The sequence below is a fragment of the Saccopteryx leptura genome, chromosome 2 (genome assembly GCF_036850995.1).
Source record: "Saccopteryx leptura isolate mSacLep1 chromosome 2, mSacLep1_pri_phased_curated, whole genome shotgun sequence".
NCBI classification, from domain to species: Eukaryota; Metazoa; Chordata; class Mammalia; order Chiroptera; family Emballonuridae; genus Saccopteryx; species Saccopteryx leptura.
In genome coordinates, this window is record NC_089504.1 from 191,255,059 (window position 1) to 191,283,036 (window position 27,978).

Below are 27,978 nucleotides of genomic sequence, written 5' to 3' on the forward strand. Positions count from 1 at the left end.
CAGATAAAGGCCTAATATCCAAAATATACAAAGAACTTGTATATACAAGACAAATACAACAACAAACAACAAACAAACAATATACAACAATATATTGTATATTGTATATATACAACAATATACAACAATAAACAACAAACAATATACAACAACAAACAAACAAACCAATAAAAAAAATGGGAAGAGGACATGAACAGGCTCTTCCCCCAGGAAGAAATACAAATGGCCAACAGATATATGAACAGATGCTCATCTTCATTAGTTATTAGAGAAATGCAAATCAAAACTGCAATGAGATACCATCTCACACCTGTTAGATTAGCTATTATCAACAAGACAGGTAATAAGTGTTGGAGAGGCTGTGGAGAAAAAGGAACCCTCATCCACTGTTGGTGGGAATGTAAATTAGTACAACCATTATGGAAGAAAGTATGGTGGTACCTCAAAAAAATTAAAAATAGAGCTATCATATGACTCAGCAATCCCTCTACTGGGTATATACCCCAAAACTCAAAAACATTGGTATGTAAAGACACATGCAGCCCCATATTTATTGCAGCATTGTTCACGGTGGCCAAGACATGGAAACAACCAAAAAGCCTTTCAATAGATGATTGGATAAAGAAGATGTGGTACATATATACTATGGAATATTACTCAGCCATAAGAAATGATGACATTGAGCCCTAGCCGGTTGGCTCAGCGGTAGAGCGTCGGCCTGACGTGTGGGGGACCCGGGTTTGATTCCCAGCCAGGGCACATAGGAGAAGTGCCCATTTGCTTCTCCACCCCCACCCCCTCCTTCCTCTCTGTCTCTCTCTTCCCCTCCCGCAGCCAAGGCTCCATTGGAGCAAAGATGGCCAGGGCGCTGGGGATGATGGCTCCTTGGCCTCTGCCCCAGGCGCTAGAGTGGCTCTGGTCGCGGCAGAGCGACGCCCGGGAGGGGCAGAGCATCGCCCCCTGGTGGGCAGAGCATCGCCCCTGGTGGGCGTGCCGGGTGGATCCCGGTCAGGTGCATGCAGGAGTCTGTCTGACTGTCTCTCTCCATTTCCAGCTTCAGAAAAATACAAAAAAAAAAAAAAAAGAAATGATGACATTGAATCATTTACAACATGGATGACCCTTAATAATGTTAAAATGAGACTCATGGACATGGACACTAGTGTGGTGGTTACTGGGGGTGGGGAGGAGAAGGGTAGTGGTAGGGGAAGGGAAAGGGAACAAAGAAAACCAGATAGAAGGTAATGGAAGACAATTTGACTTTGGGTGAGGGGCAACATAATCAAATGTCAAAATAACCTTGAGATGTTTTCTCTGAACCTATGTACCCTGATTTATCGCCCCATTAAAATAAAAAAAGAGAGATGAATAAGAGAAAAATAAAAGATATAAACACTGGAAAAGAATGAAAAAATTGGGGAGAGAGTATGGGTTTTGGTGATATAACTACATATCTAGAAAATCCTAGAGACACTAATAAAATACAATTGGAATTAAATATGAGAATTTTGATGGGTATAAGACAAATATACATCAATAGCCTTTCTCTATCCTATTAATAAATACCAAGAAAATGAAAAAAGATTATTCACAGTAGCTACCAAATGATAGTCATAAATTCAACAAGAATGGCAAACATATTGAAATAAAAATGTAAAAATGCATTAAATAAAATAAAGGACATTTAAAGAAAGGAAAAAACATACATTATTCTTCAATGAGAAGACTTTTATAATATTAAGAAAGCAATATCGCCAAAAATGTCAATTCTCCAAAAGTTATTATATAAATATAATTCAATTTCAATTAGAATCACTATTGGAAATAAAATTACCTTAAAGCTTATGTGGGAAAACAACTGCCTGTAAACATGTAAGAAAACTATAAAGACTGAAGGGGGAAAACTTTACTAGGTATATATCAGAGTCTTTATTTAGAGGCAAACAAGTGATCATAAAGTTCAAATAGAAGAATGCCTTCAAATATATATTTAAAAAGTAAGAAAAGTGGAGAGAAAAAACTTAACCAGTTATGAGAATATGCCATTCAGTCATTATATTCAAATGAATATGATATTAATTACATCAAATCAATTAGTGGAACAGAAATATATTAAATTTTAAGGTATGACAGGTCGCAGTTCTACCTAGTGGGAAAGCGATAATTATTTAATACATAATACTGATATAACTATTAATATAAAAAGAGTAAAACTGAACCCCCATATCTCACACCATATAAAAAAATAAATTCCATATGTATAATCTAAGACTGAGAAAGACTGTTTTAGTGAAGACTAACAAGAAACAATATAAGATAGTAATTTGGTCATACCAAAATGAAAAATTTTGATATGGTGAAATTTACTGTAAATATCAGTGATAAATTATACATTAAAAATAAAGTTCCTATAGAAGATAAATAATTACTATACTGTACAAATTGCTCTTAAAAATTATCAAGGACATTTCAAATAATTTAATTAAAAATTGACAAAATCTCTGAAAAGCTAATTCAAAGAACATTAAAATACATGATTTTTAAATTTGTAACCGGTTACATATTGCTTCCAGACTTACATGACTCAACTTCCCTTCTAATATCAGTTTCTCTCTCGATCTCCCTAGTCTGTGTTGTCCTGTTATCATTAAAGACTGCCAAGCAAAGAGGTTTTAGAGCTCTCTGGCTTCCTTCTCTCCCTTCCACTCAGCCAGGTGTTCACCTCCCTTGTCCTAGGTAGTCTTCTCAAGCCTGATTCTACCTTAGCCTTTCCACTGTGGTCATCATGGAGAGCACCAAGTTTGCTTTTGCTCCCTGCCATTTAACAACTATATGGAACACAGGCCTATTACTTCTCTGGGCTTTAATTCTCTATTCTGTAAGATGGGATACTTACACTCACTTTTCATGGTCACTGTGAGAACTGAACTTAAATACAATGCTAGCCTGGTGTCTTGTACACATTAGGTCCTTAATAATGTTAGTTCCCTTCCCTACATCAGTTTCTTATGATTAGTCTCTGGGATGGGTTACCAATAAAGATATTTTCTAAATACTTGGCTCAATCACTTGGTGTTTGGAACACCAAAATTCATTGCTAACAGCTTGATTTTGCTAAAACATTGCTTTATTGTATCAGCCTCATGATTATTAATTTTCAATCATTCCATGCTGCCTTCAGGAAAAAATGCATATGCCATAGCCTTACTGCAAAGATACTCATTCCTCTGACGTGAAAAGAAACAAGGTGCCCAAAACACAATGCAAATCTTTTCACTTGGGAAAATGAACAAGTGACTAAAAATCTGGATACATTTTGTAAAAAGTATATGCTATATTTTCCTTCAGCAGCTAAACCACCAGTCCACTGAGATAATGACAGACTAAGGTAAATTTCACTTTGTTTTCCTTAAATCTTACTTCATACTTAAAACATCTTTAATATCCCCACTTGTCGGCCCTGGCCAGTTGGCTCAGTTGTAGAGCATTGGCCTGATGGCAGGAGTCCTGGGTTCAATTCCCGGCCAGGGAACACAGGAGAAGCACCCATCTGCTTCTCCACCCCTCCCCCTCTCTTTCCTCTCTGTCTCTCTCTTCCCCTCCTGCAGCCAAGGCTCCATTGGAGCAAAGTTGACCCGGGCACTGAGGATGGCTCCAAGGCTACTGCCTCAGGCACTAGAATGGCTCTGGTTGCAACAGAGCAATGCCCCAGATGGGCAAAGTATCACCCCCTGGTGGGTGTGCCAGGTGAATCCCGCCTGTGCATGCGGGTGTCTGTCTGACTGCCTCCCCATTTCCAACTTCAGAGAAATACAAAAAAAAAAAAAATCCCCACTTGTCTTACTAACTTTAAATGGCAGAATAGTAAGGGATGATAGTGAACACTGATCACAAACAGTTAATGACAATTACTAATAATTAGGCACATTTGGAACACAAGATAATGAAAAGATTTTTGTTGTGATTTTAAAAGAAATTTTATTTAGAGCCTGACCAGGAGGTGGCGCAGTGGATAGAGCATCGGACCAGGTTCGAAACCCTGAGGTCACCAGCTTGAGCATGTGCTTATCTGGTTTGAGCACAGCTCACCAGCTTGAGCCCAAGGTCACTGGCTTGAGCAAGGGGTCACTCAGGCTGCTGTAGCCCCTAGGTCAAGGCACATATGAGAAAGCAAACAATGAACAACTAAGGTGCTGCAGTGAAGAATTGATGCTTCTCATCTCTCTCCCTTCCTGTCTGTCTGTCCCTATCTATCCCTCTGTCTCTGTCTCTGTCACACACACACATGCACACACAAAAAATTAGATATTTATTATGGCTAGTTGCTAACAACTGCAAAAAAAAAAAAAAATTACCTAGTACTTTCTTTTGCAAGTCATAGCATCTGGTTTGTAAGTTTTCTTCCTGCTGTTTTGATGACTGAATCTGCTGAGACTTCAGTATGGCCGCATCTGACAACAACTTCAGATTTTTCATTTCCTCTTCAAGACATACCTTATTTTTCTGGGACACTGCCAAACTTTTATTTAGTATCTCTATTTCTGTAAAGAAAATTCAAAGTTAATAAATAGGCAACACTGAATCACAAAACGAATGTCAAAAAAATGATTATTGTCTTCTAGAAAATTAATTGTTGAAAGCCAAGATGACTTTCCTGAGAGTGTAGTAACACCAAACCAAAAGGTTAAATTTAAATTTAGTGGTTACTCTGAAAAAGAATAAGAAAAAAATTGCATTGCTGAACAATGCATGATACCTTCTAGCTTTTTTTTTTAAGCCTTTAAATTTTACTAAATGTGGGGCCTGGCCGGTTGGCTCAGTGGTAGAGCGTCGGCCTGGCGTGCAGAAGTCCCGGGTTCGATTCTCGACCAGGGCACACAGGAGAAGCGCCCATCTGCTTCTTCACCCCTCCCCCTCTCCTTCCTCTCTGTCTCTCTCTTCCCCTCCCGCAGCGAGGCTCCATTGGAACAAAGATGGCCCGGGCGCTGGGGATGGCTCTTTGGCCTCTGCCCCAGGTGCTAGAGTGGCTCTGGTCGCAACAGAGCGATGCCCCGGAGGGGCAGAGCATCGCCCCCTGGTGGGCAGAGCGTTGCCCCCTAGTGGGCGTGCCGGGTGGATCCCGGTCAGGCACATGCGGGAGTCTGTCTGTCTCTCCCCATTTCCAGCTTCAGAAAAATAAATTAAAAAAAAAAAAAATTTTACTAAATGGCAATTTGGCCTGCTTTGTAAATAAATAACATATCTGTGCAATGTTCTGGGTTTTACTGAAATTAAATTGTTTTCTTGGCAACATGACCCAGAAAAGTAAATTTAAATGTACTAGTTAGCATGAGCCGACTGGCTAGCATTTCCAGGAGAGTAAGTAGGATACATCTATACAAATTATGAGGAAAGGTAGGGGTAGAGAGGAATAAAAGAATGCAATGTCTAGAACTAATGAATTTATAGATTTATGGACATAGTATTAGTTAATATATCTTAATGATTTTAATAATACTCTGTGCCCTGAAAATGAGACCAGAATTTCATCATAGTAATAAATTTTCATTACTAGCTATTTATATTAAATTTAATAAAAATATGCCTTCACAGCATTATGAAGGTTTAACTGTAGTAATTTTATATAATTTCATGAGAAATGCTGTAGCGTGTTATCCTTCAGAATAATTAACAAGTTCTCCCTTCATCAGCGTTTTTAGCACTGCTGCCTTAAACCACACTGTTAAAATATACAAATGCACATAAGAATGATAAAATAGTAAAAAAAATGCACAAACACAATGAATTGAAATGATGAGTAGGTGAAAGTCTGGACAGCCTGCTTGTCCAGAGAGTTCACTTGGTATTCCTTTCCTTGCCTAGGTCATTCTGGGCCACATGATGGGTGTAGTGTGTGATTAGATGTCAAAGAAAGTTGTCTTGGTTTATTGGTCTTGGAGCCATTGCTGCAAAAATAGCAGCCACATGGGCCAATGAAAACCAAAAGTAGAGATCAACAGGACAGAGATGGCAGCAGAGGCAAAATGGCAAGCAAGTGGTCACTGAGAAGTAAAGCAGTATACTAGAACAGGGCACAGAGACCAGGGCATGTCTTAAAAGATGGGGCTAAGCAGAATCAGGAACGTGGTTTAAGGAGGGAAAAGCAAAATGTCTTTCTGTGGGGAAACATTTATCCAGAAGAAAAAGTGGCATGTAAGACACACCTAGGTCATGAGCACATAGGCTCTGGTACCTTCTTCACTTGTAACTCCTGCTTAAAATAGAAAGCCTGTAGAAATAAATTGGCAGGAACCAAATAAATTGAGGTCTACCATGTTCCAGTAATTATAATACATTACATAATCACAGAACATATTCCTATAGCAGTATTTTTTCTAAAAATAGCTAAACACATCTAAAAACTTATAAATATACATACATTTGTGTGAGAAAAACTAACACACTAGTACATTAAGCTGGGAAAGAACATTATAATTTCTCTGTAGACCTAAGAACTCTTCTTGGGTATTTGTATAGCCATAAAGGTAGCTGCTTATGACTGAATAAACTGTACTTTCCTCTAACTGTACCCATCTATGTTTAAGTCACAGTGACACTGCAGAGGAGCACATGCTGTCACTTGTTTATCATTTGCCAGAATAATGTTGCTAGGGTTAGCAGGCTGACTCTTGTTAGTGTACACTGCTGCCTCTCTCTAAAATAACTACTGTACTCGTGTCAACATGACTTTTTGTCTGACATTAAAAGAATAAGAATCTGCAGTACAGATTCATTTGTCAAATATATTATAACACATAAAAAAGTACAGCAAGATTTCAAAACTAACAGGAGCTTCAATTTTTCTAATATGAAATTAAGAGAGTAGACTCAAGGGAGGTGAATTAATTCTCTCAAGGCAAACTGCAGCTCCATATGGTAATCCTGGTGTCCAATATTCAATCCTATTTTCATCATTAATACAATTTCATGCTTGACAGTCATGTATCCCAATCTGGAGTTCAGAAACTATGATCTCCACCAGACCAGCCTATTCTGGTCATTGTTCCCACCTTGTTCTTTCCCTGTTTCAGCACCACCCATGAAGGAGGTCCACCTAACCTCAAACATTAGGCCTACCATGGCTCCTATGCTGCCCGCCTGAAAATCTATACCATTTCTATCATATGCATACATGTGATCTCCTATTGGACTATAAGTCATTTTAGGCCAGAGGTAATAACTTACTCATTTTTTATTATCTCCATAATTTCTACTACAATATCCTAGAGTTAATAGGAGCTCAATAAATACCTACTAAAGAAGTAAAGGCATTACTGAGCAAAGCTTCTACATAGTTCCTGGTGCTACCACTAGTTGCAGGTCCTGAATCCATGCTTGCCTCAGCTCACCCTTCACTGCAGGGGCAAACATTTTGAGCCCCAGATTGTTTAATGTCAGGTCAGGCAGTAAATACACACATATATAGAAAGCAAACATTTTTAATAGGTTAAGCAAATAGACCTCTTTATCTAATTTCATCTATTTTATGAAAAATGTGGACAGCACTTCTAAGCCTAATTCAGGACTTGAGTTCTAAAAGTTCAAGGGCTATTCAATAGTAGCTATTTTAAGAGTAAAAACAAAATGCGTCCACACTTGTTAAAATATTCTGCCTTGTTGTATTATTACTTTTTTTCTGAAATTTCTTTTATTGAATAGGTACGCTCTGGGTTAAGAAAACCTAATCAATGAACATTTAAAGTTAAAAATATTGATTCTATAAAGTGATGCTCACTCATTAAAAAAGGGAAATATTTCACTCATATCTGCAATTTAATATTCAGCATACTTTGCATACTTTGTCAATAAGGAGATATTTAGCAATGCCTTTTTCTAGGAATACTGTTTGTTTTGGACTTTGATTTTAAAATCTAAATTTATTTTAATGTGAAAATCTTTTCAAGTATCTGAATAATGTTATAGAATGTGTATGAAGTTTACTGTGACATCTTAGGACAAGCAGTGCAGGCCACCAGCCATGAAAACTGAGTACATCCAGTAAATGGCTGGAGGAAAAAAAGATAAACAACCATTAGAAATGTAGCAATATTTTCCACAGAACTCTATGTACCCAACATCCAGGAAGCCCTAGAGACTTAGCCAAGAATAAGGTCAGCTAATCGCTCCTCTCCCGCCCTTGTAAACGCTGCTTGCTTGCTCAGCCTAGCTAGCCACCCTTTAAAAAGGAGCCATTTTAGAAGCTCGGGGCTGCAGTGTTTCCTTGCGTGGGTTGCCTGCAGTACCTGCGCAGGTTTGCAATAAAACTTATAAAATTCACTTTGGGTTTGCTGTGGTCTGTCTCCTGTGATGTAACATTTACTATATTTATTAGTTTGCAAGGGCTGCTGTAACAAGGTATGATAGTCTAGAACTTAACTCTGGTGGCTTAACCAATAGAAATTTATTTTCTCACAGTTCTGAAGGCTAGAAGTCTGAGAGCATGGTGTCAGCTGGGTTGGTTTCTTCTGAGGACCATAACGAACAAATGGATCTGTTCCAAACTGTTCCATTTGGCTTATGGGTGATCATCTTCTCCCTGTCTTCTCATCATCTTCCCCTGTATGTGTTTCCAAATTTCCTCTTCTTATAAGGACACTAGTCATACTGGATTAGAGCCCACCCATTTAAATTTCATAATTACTTAAAGGACTTTAACTCCAAATAGAGCTGTAATGTGAGGGACTAGAAATTCAACATATGAATTTAAAGAGGGCACATTTCAGCCATTAGTGGTATATTTTAGACTACTTATTGAAATTTACATTGTAAGTATAAATATGTAAAAATACATAAACATGGGGAGAAGATAAAATGAAACAATTGTGTTAGGACAGAGGAACTCAGAGTTTATTTTACTTCTTATAATAGTGTTTCAAGTTTTGTTTTATATCTACTTCTCAAATGAAGAACTATGCCATGCACAGTAAACTCATAACATCAAGATATAGCCATACAGATCACAAACAGAAGCTGGGTTTTTTTTAAAGTATTTGTTATTTAAAGTGTTTGTAATATTGGCAAAATTCACTGTCACACTAGTAGTGCTTTTTGTTTTTAGAATGTGATATATAATTTGCTAGCTAATGCATGTACAATTATCAGTATTAATCTCATATACTCAATTTCTTTGCCTTGATAAGATTTTTTCTGCTGTTCTTGGTTCTGTTAGCTTAGTCAAATGAATTTAAAATTATATTAGGTAATTATATTTTTAGAAAACCTCTGTAACTTTATTGCCAAGGTATACTGATGTTACCTTCTGTGTTACCATAAACCCACATGACTTTATATAGTTTTATTGCAATAATATATATAAACCTCAGAGACTACATTTAATATAAAGGGATCATAAAATACTGTAGATTTTTAAAAACTTTTTTATTTTGAAATACTTACAGATTTATAAGAAGTTGCAAAGAAATGTATAAGGAAATCTGTGACACCATCACTCCACCTCCCCCCATGTTGACATTTTGTATAATTATCGTACACTGTCGAAACCAGGAAACTAACAGTAATACAATCCACAAAGCTAATTCAGATTTTACCAGTTATACACACCCTCATCTGTGTGTATGTGTGTGTTTGCAATTTTATTACATATGAGCTTCATACAACTACCAACACAATCAAAATGCATTGTTCTATCAGCACAAAGCTGCCTCCTGCCACCCTTTCAGAACCATACCTACTCCTATCTACACCATCCCTAATCCCAGGCAGCCACTAATCTGTTCTCCATCTCTATAATGTTACCTCAATTTTTAAAATGCTACATAAATAGACTCATATAATATATAATTTTCTTGAGACTGGTTTTTTTCCCTGAGCATAGTTTCATTGAGCATGTATTAATTTGTTCCCTTTTATTGTTGATTAGTTCCATTGTGTGGATATAGCACAGTTTGTCCTTTATCCATTGAAGGAAATTTGAGTTATTTCCACTTTGGGCCATTATGAATAAAGCTGTTATGAATAATTATGTACAGGTTTTTGTGTGAATATAGGTTTTCATTTTTCTGTGATAAATGCCCAAGTTACAATTGATGAGTTATGTGGTGTTAAAGGAAATTAGAAAATTATTTTCTAGAATGGTTACACCATTTTACATTCTTACCAGCAATGTTGAGTGACCTAGTTTCTCCAATTCTTGCTAACACTTGGTATTGGTTAATTAAAATTTTAGATATTCTAACAGGTGTATAGTAACCTTCCACTATGGTTTTATATATAATTTCTCATTAGCTAATTATGTTGAACATTTTTTGTGTGCTTATTTGCCATCTGTATATCCTCTTCAGTGAAATTTTTGCCCATATATTTAGCCCATTTCCTAAGTGGACTGTTTTATAAAATGTAAAGTTTTCAGTTTTTAAAAATATATTATAGATACAAGTCCTCATTGAATATATGGTTCGCAAATACTTTCTCCAAATCTGTAACTTGTCTTTTCATCTTCTTAATAGGGTCCTTCACAGAGCAAACTTCTAAATTTTGTTGAGGTACTATTTATCAATTTTTCCTTTTATGAATCATGCTTTTAGTTCAAGTCCAAGAATACAAGATTCCAAAGATTTTCTTGCTTTATAGTTTTATATTATTCATTTAAGTCTGTGATCCATTTTGAGTTAATTTTTGCATAAGGTGTGAGTTTTAGGGCAAGTTCATTTTGTTGTTTTCTTTTGTCTGTTGATATTCAAGCCCTTTGGTACCATTTGTTGAAATGCCAGGCTATCCTTCCTCCATTGAATTGCTTGGGCACCTTTGTCAACGATCAGTTCGGCTAATTTATGTGGGTCTAAATATATATATTTAAATTTTTTTAATTAAAATTAAACATGTATGTATACACACATCTATTTAAATAATAGGTAAAGAGCATTAATTTTATTCCCTTAGGGCTACAAGCCACCACAATGAGCCTACGAAGCATATAGAATAAATGATAATTTAATAGAGCAGAAGGAACATGGACTTTAGAATAAAATAATCACACCTTGATTCCTTATTGTGCTAGGCATATTGTTGTATTGTTGTATGTGCCTATGTGTGTGTGTGTGTGCTAGGCATATTGTTGTATTGTTGTATGTGCCTATGTGTGCGTGTGCGTGTGCGTGTGTGTGCACACAAGTGTGCATATTTCTTCATTTTACAGATGGGGACAAGAGGCTCAGAGGTTTTTGTGATAGTCATGATGAGAAATTTGGCTCTCTGGCTTTAAAGCCCTGCTCTTAGAATTCCTATATAGCTTTAAGAATTTAAGAATTGAAACCCACAACAATAAAGAGGCCAGCACAGGCTGGTGCAGACACACTCGGTTTGTAAAAGAGCTAAGCTACCAAGAAACCTACAGTCCCTTCCAGGTTCTTCCTGATTTCTACCTCAAGTTGAAATTACTGACTTTGAGTTGGTTTAATGAACTGAAGTAAAAGCTGAATTGGTCAAGACAACACACTAGAAATAAAAAACATTGGTGGAAGGATAGAGCAAAAAAGAACAAAAAATAACCTAATGGACCTGGACAACAATGTGGTGATTTTGAGTAGGGGGTGATGTGGAAAAGTATAAGGGGATAAATGGTATGGGTGAAGACGTGACTTGGGAGTGAACACACCACACAGTGCACAGAGATGTGTTGTGGAGCTGGGCACCTGCAACCTGTATGATTGTGTTAGCCAGTGTCATCCAAGTAAAATTCAATTAAAAAAGGAAACATTAACAAGATTAAGAGAGTGAATGTTTAAAATATTCTTCAGCTATAATTCACATTAAGTTCTTATAACTTTTGTAAATAGTTATGAAATTAAAATGAAATTATAACATTTTTAAAGTGTGAAAAAGTTCATTCACTATTTATACCAATGTTGTCCAACAGAGCTATACTGCAAACCACATATGTACTTTAAAATTTTCTAGTGGCCACATTAAAAATGTAAAAAGAAAATAAACTTAATTTTAGTAGTGCACTTTATTTAACACCACATACCCTAAATGTTACTATTTCAATAAGAGACTAGAGCCACATCTAAAGTGCTCAATCGCCACACATGGCTGGTAGCTACCATATTGGACAGTGTGGGTCTATACGCTTCCTAAGCTCTTGGTCATTTTTTTGTATAGATGTGATCATCCCTCAAGATTTACAAAAATTAATCTTTAAAAGCATTGCACTCAGTTTATTTTCTCTGATCTAAATTTAAGATACTGGTTATTTACTTAAAATTCTGTTGTGAAATGGGCATGTTTATATATTTACTAGAGCTGCTGCTAAACTCAAAATGTATTCAAATGGATCAAAGAAACTGTGAAAAGGCAAGCACTGGCACCTCCGAGCTTTGCAAACTCGTGCGTGTGTTTATAGAACTGTGCCCCAGGCCTAGGGCTTTGTGCTGATATCTTTGAGTTAGTAAGGAGAGAGCTTTTTAAAAGGAAGAAAAATCCTTACATATAGCATTATTTTCACATACCTTATCTGTGATGGTCACTAAGCTCTTGTTTGGGAACTGAATATCCTGTCCTGTGCATGTCTTTCCATCTCTGAGCTTCTCCAGTCAACACAGTGTGACCTCTGAACAGAGCCCTCTTGCTTCTGATGTAAAAGTGATGTGATTTACTATAATGGTAATGTAAAGTTAAGGGCTGAAAACTAATGCCTGTCTCCTCATGTTAGGTAAAATGTAAAATGGAATGTCACTTGTAACTGAAAAGCAAAATGGGCATACACTTTGACTCTCAATTCCACTTTTAGAAATTATGTTAAAAATTTGTACAAGATCATAAAAATGCATTACTGAAGACTTATTTATAAAAGCAAAACTATGATCAACCTAAATGTCCATGAATAAAAAACCGATTAAATAGTTAAAATACATTCTTATAATGAGATACTATGTCAACACATGGTTAGTAGAATGACTATGTTGCCATGATATATTATTAAGTGTGTGTGTGTGTTTGTGTGTGTACGTATGCATAGAAAAATGTTTAGAAAGTTCTATACTAAATTGAATTTTCCAATAGTAGCTATCTCCATATAATGAGCTTGCACATGATGTCCACTTTCTCCTTGGCACTTCTGTATTTTCTGTGTTTTACACTGAGGCTGTTTTATGTTTATTATCAGAAAAAAATATTTAAAGGTACTTGAATTGGGGAAAATAATTATTAAGTTTTTGTGTTTGCCTCCTTATAAGTTCAATACAACTTTAAAAGTCAGCTTGAGAATTTTACTAGTGATAGTAAGCCATGGCTCTCAGGCAAGTTGAGCTCATGAACAAGGCCTCTCCACACCCTTCATGTCCTCTTCCCAGAGTGTCGAAGTAACATCTGAGCATTGTGAGGAACATTTAGAAAATAATCAGAGGTTTACAAAAAGAACATCAATATTATCAGTAATCTTGATATTAAAATTGGGTGTACTTTCACTTCCATTTCACAGTGGTCTCTGAGCACCTACTATGTGACTGGCATAATTCTCTTAAAACATTAGAAATATAGTATTCAGCAAAACAGTGAAAATTCCTGTCATTCAGATTACAGCCTACTAAGAGGAAACTGGCAATAAACACATAAATCAGTAAATGGATAAGATTTCTGACAGCAATAAGTGTTAGCAGAAATGAAACAAAATAGGATAAAGACATGTAAGGGAAGACTACTTTAACAAGGGTGGTCAGTAAAGGCCTCTCTGAGGTGATATTTGAACTCAGGCCTAAATCATATGAGAGGGCAACTACTTATACTGGGAGACCCTTGACCAATCTCCACTTCAGGAGCCTAAAGTGTCTCCCTCTGTCCATATCACACAATCATAGCCACAGGTCACATTCAGTGAATGAGGGAGATTTTCTGAGGGAAGAATATTATTCCTCCTTGCTTTTTCTGTTACTGTGATATATTGCAGTCTATGTGTCCCTATAAAGTTTACCTAAACTAACAGTCCTAAAGTGGACAGTTAGCTTAAAAAAATACCCATAAATAAATTATGGAATAGAGAAGATACTAATAATGCAACACAAATAAAAACAAACACTGGTAGAGCTGATGCTTCTCCTATTCTGATATGATTGAGTTATTCATTACTAACACTATGAGGAAAATATTCTATAATAAAATGTGACAAGACACTCAAAAATGAGAAGTTATTAGGAAGATTATTTGAAATGGGATTAATATCCTCTATACATACCGATTAAAATGCATAAAATAAAAAAATACTGACAATACAAAGTGTTGACGAGGATATGGAGCAACTAGAACTCTCAAACATTGTTGGTAAGAATTTGAAAGAACCACCACTTTGGAAAACCACTGGGAAGTTTTTAAAAAATATATATATATAACCTACCAAGTCACTCAGTCACTCCACTCCTAGGTATTTACCAGAAAGAAACAAAAACATCTATTCATAGAAAAATATACATGAATGTTTAAACAATGAAAATGAGACCTAAACTAGAGTACAGTTGACCTTTGAATGACAGGGGTTTCAACTGCACAGGTACAATCCATGGATTTTTTTTCAGTAAATACCTGTACTGTTTTCAGTCTGCAGTTAGGAGATCACAGATGTACAGCACTGACTAATGCACTGATCTAAGCCATTTTATATAGGGGACTTATAAATAGGTGACTTTTATATGAGGACATAAGCATTTTGTTATCCACAGTGGATACCAAGGGAAAACTTAAGTTTGGGGGAAGTCAAAAGTTATACATGAATTTTTTAATGCATGGGGGATCAGTGCCTGTTGTTCAAGTGTCAACTGTATATTTATATAATGAAAACAATTCTGTAAAGCACATCTATATTATTAAAACTTTAGCAGACACTGTCAATGCCTTGCCTACATCCCCTGGACCTTTCATTGTCCTTCTAACTGAATTCCAACTCCCAATATCTGTATCTCTGTGCTGAAGGAATGTTTTCCCTGGAACTCATGAAAGTGGCACTACTCACCACATGGCAGGCCAAAGTGCCAAGGATTTACAATGCTTGGGAGTAGCCCTTGGGAGTTGATACCAAGCTCCCTCACTCCTTAAGTGGGGAATTCTAAGATGTGTTTTAAACCACTTCTCAAGAGTTTCCTCACAGGATCAAGCTCCAGTTATACATTGCAATAATTGCCTTTCCTTCCCTATACCTGAGTTACTTGCACTTTCCAAATAAGCTATCTGAACTCCTATTTTTTTTGTGACAGAGACGGAGAGAAACAGAGAGAAGGACAGATAGGGACACACAGACAGGAAGGGAGAGAGATGAGAAGCATCAATTCTTCATTGCGGCTCCTTAGTTGTTCATTGATTGCTTTTTCATATGTGCATTGACTGGGGAACTATAGCAGACCGAGTGACCCCTTGCTCAAGCCAGAGACCTTGGGATCAAGCTGATGAGCCTTGCTCAAATCAGATGAGCCTGTGCTCAAGCTGGCGACCTCGGGGTTTTGAACCTGGGTACTCCGTGTCCCAGTCCAATGCTCTATCCACTGCGTCACCGCCTGGTCAGGCTGTTCTCATATCTTTGATTCAATGTCTGCCCCTGAGAGAACTAAAACATTAACCTATGTGTAATATTTATTTATGTTAATATTAATCTCAAAAACATCACTGAATTTTAAAAATCAAGTTCACCATATATCTACAAATATACCATCTATGTAAAATTTAAAGTCTAATGGAAAAATAATAAATATAATTAACATGTGCATACATAAAGTATAAATAATTATATTTGAAGTATATTTTATTTTTTAACAGGTAAACTATTAAAAATTAAATTTTTTCCACTTGAAAAATGTTGTTATAATACTCACCTATATTTGTATAAATTTAATTCTTAAAATTTTTCCATATACAAACTCATTTCCTGAAGGCACATATTATATAATAAAATTAAGAAATTAAACTTGTATGATTTTTTTAACATTTAACTATAAAAATTGAAAAACATACAGAAAAGTTGGAAGAATTATACAGTGTACACAAATATACACACCACGTAGAATCTTCAATTAATGTTTTACTATACTTGCTTTATCACATAACTATCCATCTATCTTCTTAATATTTTTATGGATTTTTTTTATTAAGTGAGAGGCAGGGAGTCAGGGAGGCAGAAAGACAGACTCCTCCTGCATGCAAACCGACCAGGATCGACCTAGTAAGCCCCCTATAGAGGGATGCTCTACCCATCTGGGGCCACTGCTCTGTTTTTTGGCAACCCAGCTATTTCAGTGCCTCCGGCAAAGCCATGGAGCCATCCTTAGCACCAGGGGACAACTTGCTCAAACTATTTGAGCCATGGCTGCAGGACAGGGAGAGAGAAAGAGACAGAAAGAGAAGGGGTGTAGAAGCAGATGGTCACTTTTCCTGTGTGCCCTGACTGGGAATAGAACCTGGGACTTCCACCATGCTGGGAGATGCTCTACTGCTGAGCCAACCAGCCAGGGCCTGCATTTCAAGATAAGTTGCAGACACTAATATATTTCACTCTTAAACACTTCATTCAGCATTCATGTCAATAATTAGCATTCAATATATGAATTTCTAATATTTGAGTATAATTTACCTATAAAAATGCACAAATCTCAAATATACCATTAGAAACTTTTTGACAAATCCATCCACCATGTAACCCAAATCCCTTCCAAAATAAAGAGCATTAACATCACCACAGAAAGTGTCCTGGTGCCTCTTTCTAGTCATTCTCTCTTCCAAGATAATTAACATTCTGATTTATTTTCCACTGAAGATTAGTTCTGCCTATTCTAGAAAATTATATAAATGAAATAAACAATATGCATTATTTGTATAAGGCTAACTTTCAGGAAGTACACTATTTTTCAGGTTATCTAAGCTAATTGCATTATCTGCAATTCATTCTATAGTTCATAATTCAGGTTTGTTTTGTTTTGTTTTTTGATAGTCAATTCTGTTGATTTACTTCTGGGTTTTATCCAGGTTATGGCTATTTTAAATAAAGCTTGAATACAGGTGCTGAATATTCTTATACAAATATTTTTGTGGACATGTATTTTCATTTTCAGGGGGTATAAATCCAAAAAGAAGAATTTCAGTTATGAGATAGAGGTATCATTAGTCTTATAAAACACATCACATTTTTTTCTTAAAGTGGTTATAGCATTTTATACATTCATCAGTTTGTCAGAGTTCCAGTTGCTTTCCTTCCTTACCAATGTTTATGTTGTCAGTCTCTTTCACTTTAACTAGTCTGGTGGGTATGTACTGGTGACATTTGCATTTCCCTTATGACTGATAGTGTGGAGCACATTTTCTTGTTCTTATTGACTATTTGTGTATTTTTCCGTGTGAAGTGTTTCATCAAATATTTGGCCATTTTTGAATGGATGTTTGTCCTTTTATTATTGACATGCAACCTGAACAGCAGTCCTTTGCCACATTTTTTTTTTTTTAGTATTTTTTCTGTCTGTGGCTTATCCATTCATTTTCTTAATGGTACATTTTGATGAAAAGTTTTTAATTTTGATTAAGTTTAACTCATCCATTTTTATTCTTCTGTAGTTCTTCTGTGTTCTAACCAAAAAACTTTTATTTACTACCAATTTATGAAGACATTTTCTTATGTTTCTTCTTTTACAGTTTTAGCTTTTATATTTAGATCTATAATATATTTTGAATTAATTTTTTGTAATATGTGATGTAGAGGTTGAGGTATGTTTTCCCGTATGAGTATTCAGTTGTTACAGCACAACTTAGTGATAGATTTTCTTTTTCCCACTGGATTGCTTTATGTCTTTATCAAAAGATAATGGTCATATAAGTAGGGACCAATATCCAGGTGACTTTGTTCTATTGATGTATTGTTAATCTGTAAGCCAGTACTTTGATTACTGTAACTTTATAATAAATCTTACTAGAGTCAGGTGATATTCTTCATTGTTTAAATACTTTTTAAAGAGTTACCTTTTGATTTATTTATTAGTTTTCTAGCTGTATTTTTTGTGCTTATTTTTTAGTGGTTGCTCTACAAATTATACACACTTAACTTTTTAGTCTACATAAAATGAATATTGAATACTTCACACAATATATACACATAGTGCAACCATGTGGCTCTATTTATCCCCTCCTGCCATCCTTTATGGTCTTGTTGTCATATGTTAGAGCAACATACTTTATAAATCCCACAATATTATAATTCTTACTTTAAATGAGCATATGAATTTTTATTTATTTATTTATTTATTTATTTATTTATTTATTTATTTTAGTGAGAGGACAGGAGGCAGAGACAGACTGCTTCATGCAACCCAACCAGTACCCACCCATCAAGCCCACTAAGGGGTGATGTTCTGCCCATCTGGGGCCCTTGCTCCACTGCAACTGGAGCCATTATTTAGTGCCTGAGGTGGAGGCCAAGGAGCCATCTTCAGCGCCTGGGTCCAACTCATTCCAATTAAGCCATGGCTGCAGGAGGAGAGGAGAAGAGAGAAATGAGAGGGGGGAAGGGTGGAGAAGCAGATGGGTGCTCTCCTGTGTGCCCTGACCGCGAATTGAACTCAGGACATCCACACGCTGGGCCAATGCCCTACCACTGAGCCAACTGGCCAGGGCTAGAATATGAATTTTTTTAAACCTCAAGGGAAAATGTTTCTTTTTATTTGCCCATATTTATCATTTTATGGTGCATTTTAATCCTTCCCGAGGACCCTGGAACTCTGTTCATTTTTTTCAATGTTTATTATATCTCTCCAAATTAAATAATTTTTTTTTTTTTGTATTTTTCTGAAGCTGGAAACGGGGAGAGACAGTCAGACAGACTCCCGCTTGCACCCGACCGGGATCCACCCGGCACGCCCACCAGGGGCGACGCTCTGCCCACCAGGGGGCGATGCTTTGCCCCTCCGGGGCATCGCTCTGCTGCAACCAGAACCACTCTAGCGCCTGGGGCAGAGGCCAAGGAGCCATCCCCAGCGCCCGGGCCATCTTTGCTCCAATGGAGCCTTGGCTGCAGGAGGGAAAGAGAGAGACAGAGAGGAAGGAGGGGGGGTGAGAAGCAAATGGGCGCTTCTCCTATGTGCCCTGGCCGGGAATCGAACCCAGGTCCCCCGCACGCCAGGCCGACGCTTTACCGCTGAGCCAACCGGCCAGGGCCCAAATAATTTCTATTGACCTATTTTCAAGTTCTTTTTTCTTCAGTTACAATATATTATGAAAGTACATCCAGTAAACTTTTATTTTCAGATACTACATTTTTCAATTCTTGAATTTACAATTTTTAATACTTTCTTGCTGAGAAATTTTCTACCTTTCCATTCATTACCATCTTATTTTCCTTTAGGTCATTAAATAGCTTTATGTCAGTTAATAGCTGATTTGAAATTCTGGCCAGCTAATTATATCATTTGGATCAATTCAAGATTGGTCTCCATCTATTCTTTTAATTATGAGCTATATTTCCCTATATCTTCCCAGGTGAAGTACTTTTGGACTGTATCATGAATATTGTGGATGTTATTTTATGGAGACTCTGGATTCTGTTATGTTTCTCTAAAGAGCACTGATTTTATATATTTTGTTTTGTTTTAACAAGCAGTTAATTTGGCTGAACTTAAACTGTAAAATCTGTTTTCCATGAGGTAAGTGACAGGTAAAATATCAGTTATTTTAGCCTTAGCTGGGCTGCTTAGAGCAGTTATTTTCAATTTTTTTCAACTGGTGGCACAAATAAACTAATTACTAAAGTTTTGTGACACACCAAAAAATATATTTTTGCTAATCTGACAAAAAAACTGAGTATAATTATGATTCATTCTGGATGGCTATTGTTGTGTTAGCTGTTGTCATTTTTTAAATTTTACAATCTACAGGAAAACAGGCTATATCCCTGACTAAACAGTCAGGTATTGCAGGTTTTAAAAATTCTTGTAGCACCCCTCTATGCCTGCTGTAGCATACTGGTTGAAAATCACTGGCTTAGAGTATTTCTTGTGAACATGTATTACAGGCATAAGTAAGACTTGGAAAGTGTTTATATGCAAAACCTGAGCTCCACTTCTCTATGTATTTTCTGGGATATCCTTTACTTCTCAGAGGCTGAGGCTACTTTGATCTCTGTCCTTCCAGTCTTTAAGCCAAAAAGACTACAGATTTCAGTCAGAGTTTTAGCTTTACTGCATGGAACATTCTGTATCTTCCCTCAATCTAATAGTTTTAAAAACCAAAAATAAAAATAAAACAGGTAATTCCTTCAATAGCATTACCTTGTTTTAATTTTAAAAACATTTTTTTAAACATTTTTTAAATATACGTATATTTAATGGGACACTTGAAACCAAGTCAACACAATAAATTTTTTAAAGTTTTAGGTCAAAAAAGAATGAAATTTTAAAAATTTAAAACATTTTTAAATATATTTGTTTTCATATCAGTTTTACATTTATAACAAGAATAAGCCAAATGTAGAGAATGCCCACATAATCCCTGCCCCAATACATGCATGGCCTCCCCCATCATCAACATCCTGTACCAGAGTGGCAAATTTCTTATAATCAATGAAACTCTATAGACAAATTATTATCACCCCAAATCTAGTACATTAAGATTCCCTCTTGGTGTACATTCTACGGGTTTTGACAAATGTATAATGACATGTATCCATCATTATGGTATCATCCAAAATACTCACTGCCCTAAAAATCCTTTGTGTTTTACCTATTCAACCCTTCCTCCAACCCTGGCAATCACTGATACCTTTAAAGCCCAATTCCAGTTTTGCCTTTTCCAAAATGCCATTTAGTTAGAATTTCACAATATAGACTTTCAGATTGGCTTTTTTCACTTACTGGTATGCCTTCTATCAATTTTTGACATTCCCTCCATATGTGCCTGGGCTTGGTCAGTCTATGGTGTTTTTAGGAAGTTATTCTGTCCAGAATTTATCATTGTTATCTGTGGGGAGGCTGATCTAATTTGAGCTACTTAGGCATTAACAGGAGAAAAAGTTTTAAAATGTAAATTGGTACATTTAACATGAATAACCAGACATCCAGCCACAGCTCAAGAATAGATGTATAATAGCTTATCTTAGATCAGCCCATATTTATTGAATTTCAGGGTTTCAGTATATCATAATGACCAATAGGTCAGCCAATAATAGATTCAAAAGTTAACCATAAGCCCCATCACATAAAATAAAATATCACTATTTCATTACTTATGATGTACTACTTACAAAGCAAAAAGACAATTATGTTCTACATGCATATAACAAACCTGTCAGGGCTGTTTCACTTATGGATTTCATTTGAAGAAAAATTTCTCCTTTCAGTGAAGTCCAGTTTTGAAAATGATCATATATTTCATTTTTAATACTGGTTAGCTCCCTTTTAGTAAAAGTAAATAATGAAAGAGTCTTATTCCAGAAATATTTGTACTCCATCAATCTTTCACTGTAAGGTAGTAAAAAAACCCAGAATTTTTAAAAATAACAAGCATAATAACAAATATCTCTTTGAAAAAATAGTTTTCTTTGAAAAATGGATTTAGAGTGACCATATACTCTACTGTATAATGGAGACAATTTTGAGAGTGAAAGAGGTGCTATCTGTATTTTGCTGAGATGACAGATGTAAACTGGAAATATCCCAGAAAAACTGAGGTGTGTGGTTATTCTAATTCATTTCCATTGTATTATCATTTTAACATAAAGATTGATAACTATTTTATACACATTTACTCTATTAATCTTTTAAAATTAATTTAACAGCAAAAATTTAATGAAAAAAATTAGATCAAAAGTAGCTTAGTCATAGAGCCTAAATGAGATTCTTAGGTAGCATTCTTCCTGCATATCATGGTTCTACAGGCAATTTAAAACTTGGTGTGATGATAAACAAAACCTTTAAAAGTGACGGATCCAGTGCTTTTGTTCATGAAATGCCATAGCTGAAAGTAATCGCAGTGGTTTATTTTTTTTTTAACTTCAGATGTCTTGGCTATAATTTGTCTAATAAGCAAGCAAGATGCAGACATAGACCTAGGACTTATCACCAAAAAGATGATGAATGAAGCCCTGAGACTGTAATTATTTGGCTAATATTTATCTCCCTGAATAGACTAAGACCTATGACATAGATACTATCATTATATCTGTCTTGTTCATCACAATCTCCCTAGCATCTAGCACCGTACTTATCACAGAGTATGGCCTCAACACATATTGGCAAATAAATGAATAAATAAATAAAATAGATCACTCAGTTGGAGGAATGAAGAAGTGAGAAGTGCTGAGGATAAAACACTGGACAACACTAACATTTATGGGACTAAAACAGAAAAGAACCCCTCAAAGAACACTAGGAAGGCACAACCAGTGAGTTAGAAGAAAAAACAAAATAATACTATCAGAAAAGCCATGGGATAAGAAAATTTAAAGAAGAAAGTAGTGGTTAGTGTTAAGGCCCAGATAAAGGCGAACAGTGTCCATTGTATCTGGTATTAGGGAGCATTTGGTGATCTCAGAAAGAGGTGTCAGGAAGGAAAGAACTGAACAGTGAAGAAAAGGGAGTAAATGGGGGATTATGCAGTACCAACAATCAAGAACACTGACTGAGGCAGCAAGAAGACAAAGAGGAAGCTACAGAGCAGAATGGTTTGTCAGGATGGCAAAACTACAGAATTCAAGAGAGTGTGGTACTGACATAAGAATAGACAAATAGGTGAATGCAACTGAATCAAGTCAAGAAATAATTCCCTAGATTTATGGTGCACTGATTTTAGGTAAGAGCATCAAGGCAATTCAATAAGGAAAGAATAAACTTAACAAATGATGCTGGAACAATTGAACATTCACATGAATAAAGATGAATTTAGATCCTTACCACACATCATTCATAAAAGTTAACTCAAAATAGATCATAGACCTAAATGTAATAAATAAAACTATAGAACTTAAAAAAAAAACAGAAGAAAATCTTTGTGACCTTTGGTTAGTCAGAGTTCTTAGATACATTATCAAAACCACAATCTTTTAAAGAAAATATTAATAAATTTTATTTTATATAATTTTTTAATTATTATTATTATTAAGTGAGAGGCAGGGAAGCAGAGACAGACTCTTGCATGTGCCCCCACCAGGATCCACCCAGCAAGCCCCCTACGAGGCCATGCTCTTCCTGTCTGGATCACTACTCTGTTGCTTGAGCAAATGAGCTATTTTAGCACCTGAGGTGAGGCTATGGAGCCATCCTTAGTACCTGGGGCCAACTTTTCTCAAAGCATTTGAGCTATGGCTGCCAGAGGGGAAGAGAGAGATGGGGGAAGGGGTGGAGAAGCAGATGGTTGTTTCTCCTGTGTGCCCTGACTGGGAATTGAACCTGGGACTTCTACACAGTGGGCCAATGCACTACCGCTGAGCCAACCAGCCAGGGCCTGATAAATTTTATTCATTAAAAATAACAACTTTTGCTCATCAAAAGAGACCATTACAAAAATAAAAACTAAGCCATAGACTGGGAGAAAATATTTACAAATCATATTTCAAATAAAGGATCTCACCTAAAACATATAAAGAACTCTTACTATCCTATATTAAGAAAACCAATGAAAAACTAGGAAATAGTTCTAATGGATATTTCACCAAATGACTATGTAAATGGTCAATACGCACACGAAAAGGTACTCAACACCATTGGTCATTTGGGAAACACAAACCAAAGCCACAGTGAGATACCATGTCACACCCACTGGAATAGTTACAATAAAAAAGACAGACAAGCCTGACCAGGCGGTGGCGCAGTGGATAGAGCATCAGACTGGGATGCAGAGGATCCGAGTTCTAGACCCCGAGGTCACCAGCTTGAGTGTGGGCTCATCTGGTTTGAGGAAAAGCCCACCAGCTTGAACCCAAGGTCGCTGGCTCCAGCAAGGGGCTACTAGGTCTGCTGAAGGCCCGCGGTCAAGGCACATATAAGAAAGCAATCAATGAACAACTAAGGTGTTGCAATGCGCAATGAAAAACTAATGATTGATTGATGCTTCTCATCTCTCTCCGTTCCTGTCTGTCTGTCCCTGTCTATCCCTCTCTCTGACTCACTCTCTGTCTCTGTAAAAATAAATAAATAAACAAATAAATTAATTAATTTAAAAAAAGACAGACAATAAGAAGTGTTGACAAGAACTCAGAGAAATTATAATCCTCATTTCTGTAGGACTATAAAATGATGCAGCCACATAAAAATAGTTTGGCACTTTCTTAAAAAGTTAAATTTAAATTTACCATACGTTTCAGTAATGCTACACTTAGGAACTTACTCGAAAGAAATGAAACATGCAACCACACAAAGACTTGTATGTAGATTTTTAGAGCAGTATTATTCAGAAGTATAAAGTGGAAACAATCCAAAAGTCCCTCAACTGGTAAATGATTAAGTAAAATGTGGCATATCCACACAATGGAAACTATTAAGAATAAAAATAAACAAAGTGCTGACACATGATACAACATGAATGAACCTCCAAAACAGTAATGGGAGCCTAATGTAAAAGACCACATAGCATATACTCCATATACCTGAAATAGAAATGGAAGGAAGATTGCCTAGAACTGGTGGTAAGAGCAGACATTAAATGCAAATGGCATGAAGATCTTCGTGGGATGACACAAATGTTCTAATACTGGATGTAGAAAAGTAAGTTTTCTAAAAATTATTGCACTGCCACTTTATGGTAAGCAATTATGCCTCAATAAAACTATTTCAAGAAAATGTCAGGCAATTTCACTATGGGTCTGGAACCTATGGCTCACGAGCCAGATGTGGCTCTTTTGAATGGCTGCATCGGGCTCGCAGACAAACCTTTAATAAAAAAAATAACGTTAAAAATATAAAACATTCTCATGTATTACAATCCATTCATTTCCTATCACTCATGTTCATGGTTGCAGGAGGCTGGAGCCAATCACAGCTGTCCTCTGGGACAACACCAAATTTTTATTGGATAATGCGTAATGTATACTGGTCATTGTATGGCTCTCATGGAATTACATTTTAAAATATGTGGCATTCATGGCTCTCTCAGCCAAAAAGTTTTCCGACCCCTGCACTATGGGATCAAGGCTAGAAAAAAAAGTAAAACCAGAAAATAATTGGGAAAAATCAGAGAAAATGGCTGGAAGAATTAATAAACTGAGCAAGCTGGGAGAGATTAGAGGAGTTAGCAGGAATTTTCAGACTGACAGTGTAGATAAAATTACAAGTAAGAAAAATTAAAAAATAAGCACTTTATATTTCAAACAATTTATGAAAGATTCACACTAGGAATCTTCTAAAAGTAAACACAGGTGACGTAGCAGATGTGGGCCAATGCTATTGTAGGAGCCAAGCTTGAATACTGACCAGCCTAAAATGAACAGCTAGGTTCTCCTGGGCGGTAGGTACCCTGTGGGTTCAGTATCAGATCTCTAGGGAATGGCAGAAAAGGTTTTTGAGGACAGAAATGGTCATCTGTTTTGAGTAGACTCGTTCATTTATTCAAAGATTATTTATTGAGCATCATCTATGTGCAAGACATTTGGTCTGACCAACAGCTTACCACCAGAGTATGAAAATTATCAGCCCAGATAATTATTTTTTTAACAGAACAATGTTCTTGCAATAGGTAGTAGACTGAAAAAAATAAAAAGAACCTAACATTTAAAATATATTCATCAGGCATATTTTTTTAGTCACTCTGAATCTGTGTCTACTTGTAATGGTCATTTAATTTATTTCCTTTTTCTAAGAGTTAAAAGTTACTCAATTCAAAATTTCATTCTTTCTGATATTTTCTATATATTCAATTCTCTTTTCAGAGATAGAAAAGAAAATGTACTTTCTAGTTTTTTTAGAACACTAGGTTTTACTTTAGGTATTATAAACCCTCCAAAGGTTATATAAAATCACAATTAAGACCATTTATGTTGGAGATTTCTAAGTTTAGCAGTTTCATTGCTATTATATTTAGAAAGTTCTGTTCCAGAGGATCAAATACATCAAGAAATATTGGTCGAAAGGAAAATGTATTGATTACTGTGTTTTTTATCTAAATGTACTGCAGAATAAAAACAATGTGTTTTCCTGATTTAAACTTTATTGCTAAAACTATTCAGTTGTGATAATGGTAAAAAAAATTTAAAAAAGTGAAGTTATTTCAACTTTTTTCAACCACATCAAATACAGAAACTATACTACTATATTGTGTTTGGATATTTATAGTTGTATTCAATGCATCTTTTCAATTTTTATAATTTTCAAATATTTACTCTTACCTGAAGACTTGTGATTGTCTCTGTTTAATTTTTAACTCATGTTGCAAATGACTCAATTCTTTCTTTACTCTCTGAAATTCATTTTGCTGACTTTTTAACTGCATGCTTTCAGCTTGGATTCTAAAAATATAAACAAACAACAAGCCTAAATATTCCCTCATGAGTACTTTCTCAAATTAATATATAAATACACTTTTAATAAAAATAAATAAAAAAACTATGCATCTCTATATATGCTAAATGAATATATAGAAAAAGTATGGAGAGACACATATCAAATATCCATTACCCCAGGACGGACAGTAGAATTGATGGGCAGGGGAAAGGCAAAAAATATTGAAGGGAGGCATAACTTTTATTCTCCATCTTTTATACCATTTGAATTTTTTAAAATGAGCATGTAGTTTTATTTGAATATGATACTAATTAAATATAACTAAATAAATATCAATTTATTTTTATGTATATAGTTTAAAATGTCAAATATTGCTGGATTAAGAGTTATAAGAAAAAATAGTACTCAATTGCCTTTACCCGAATTCCCACTGCCCAAACCAACTACTTTCAACTATCACATATTTTCCTATTTATAGTATTTACCCCTATATTACTAAGTAACATGCATGTACTGTTATTTATCACTATTTTATTGTAGATATTAGCTAGTGAATTACAAATCAGTTAAGATTTGGTTCTGCGGCATGTAACTGAGACCTGAATATGATGCTTAAGACAGTGGTTTTCACCGTTTTTACACTTGGGGGCCGGCAAAAATAGGACAATTATTTCAGGGACTGCTAAGGAAGAAATCACCCAAGCATAAGTTAAATTTGACTATGATCATTGGGTCTGTAATCTTCATACAACATCAGGATGATCAGCTCTTTCATCGACCAGCATAAAATTTCTAGCGGACCAGTCTGCAGACCTATGGTTGAAAAACACTGGCTTAAGATACAAGGGTATATACTACACTATCTTGCATAAAACAAATGTACTGGTAGCCAGTCTAATGTTGATATGATAGCTTTGTAGTGTCAACAGGCCCACAGGATCCTTCCAACTCTCTGTTCTACATCTTTAATGTGTGTCTTTTACTTTCATAGACTATGCTAATTGGTAGAAACTGCCATCAATGACTTTCCCATTCCAGACCAGCAGCAGGAAGAGAATGATGGCTCACTCGGTGCATTTTAAGGAGATTTTCTGGAAGTAGCATTGAATAGTTCTGCTAAACTGAGACACATGACAATATCTAGCTGCAAGTGAAGCTGGGAAATGTAGTCTTTTAACTGGAAAAATTACTTCCCAGATATAAAGCCATAGTTCTATTACTAAGGAAGAAAGGAAAATGAATGTTAAGGTAGGCAGACAGCAGTCTCTAACACAATCCTAATAGATGTTGACCTTCTTACACATATCTACACACCCACATACCTATACAGACACACACAACATTCCTTCCCTAATTCTCCCAAAATAATATTTTTATTTAGTAATTGCATTATTCTTCACTAGTGAGCCACATGTTTGTTATGCCATGATCACATTTCTTTTCTTGTACAACTATTTTTATTGTCCCTGAATTAAAAAACATCTCCTTTTCTTCTTTCTTAGTTTTCTATGTAACTATCACTAACAATTCCTCCAAA

General features: G+C 35.7%; 1 protein-coding gene across 1 annotated transcript in view; it reads right to left on the reverse strand.

The window, feature by feature from the left end:
* The window catches only part of LEKR1 (leucine, glutamate and lysine rich 1), a 226,561-nt gene that overhangs the window by 129,682 nt on the left and 68,901 nt on the right, over window positions 1-27,978 (reverse strand). The window contains 3 exon segments of the mRNA XM_066363543.1: window positions 4,356-4,541; window positions 21,295-21,470; window positions 26,327-26,446. Of these exon segments, the coding sequence (XP_066219640.1) occupies window positions 4,356-4,541; window positions 21,295-21,470; window positions 26,327-26,446 (482 nt within the window).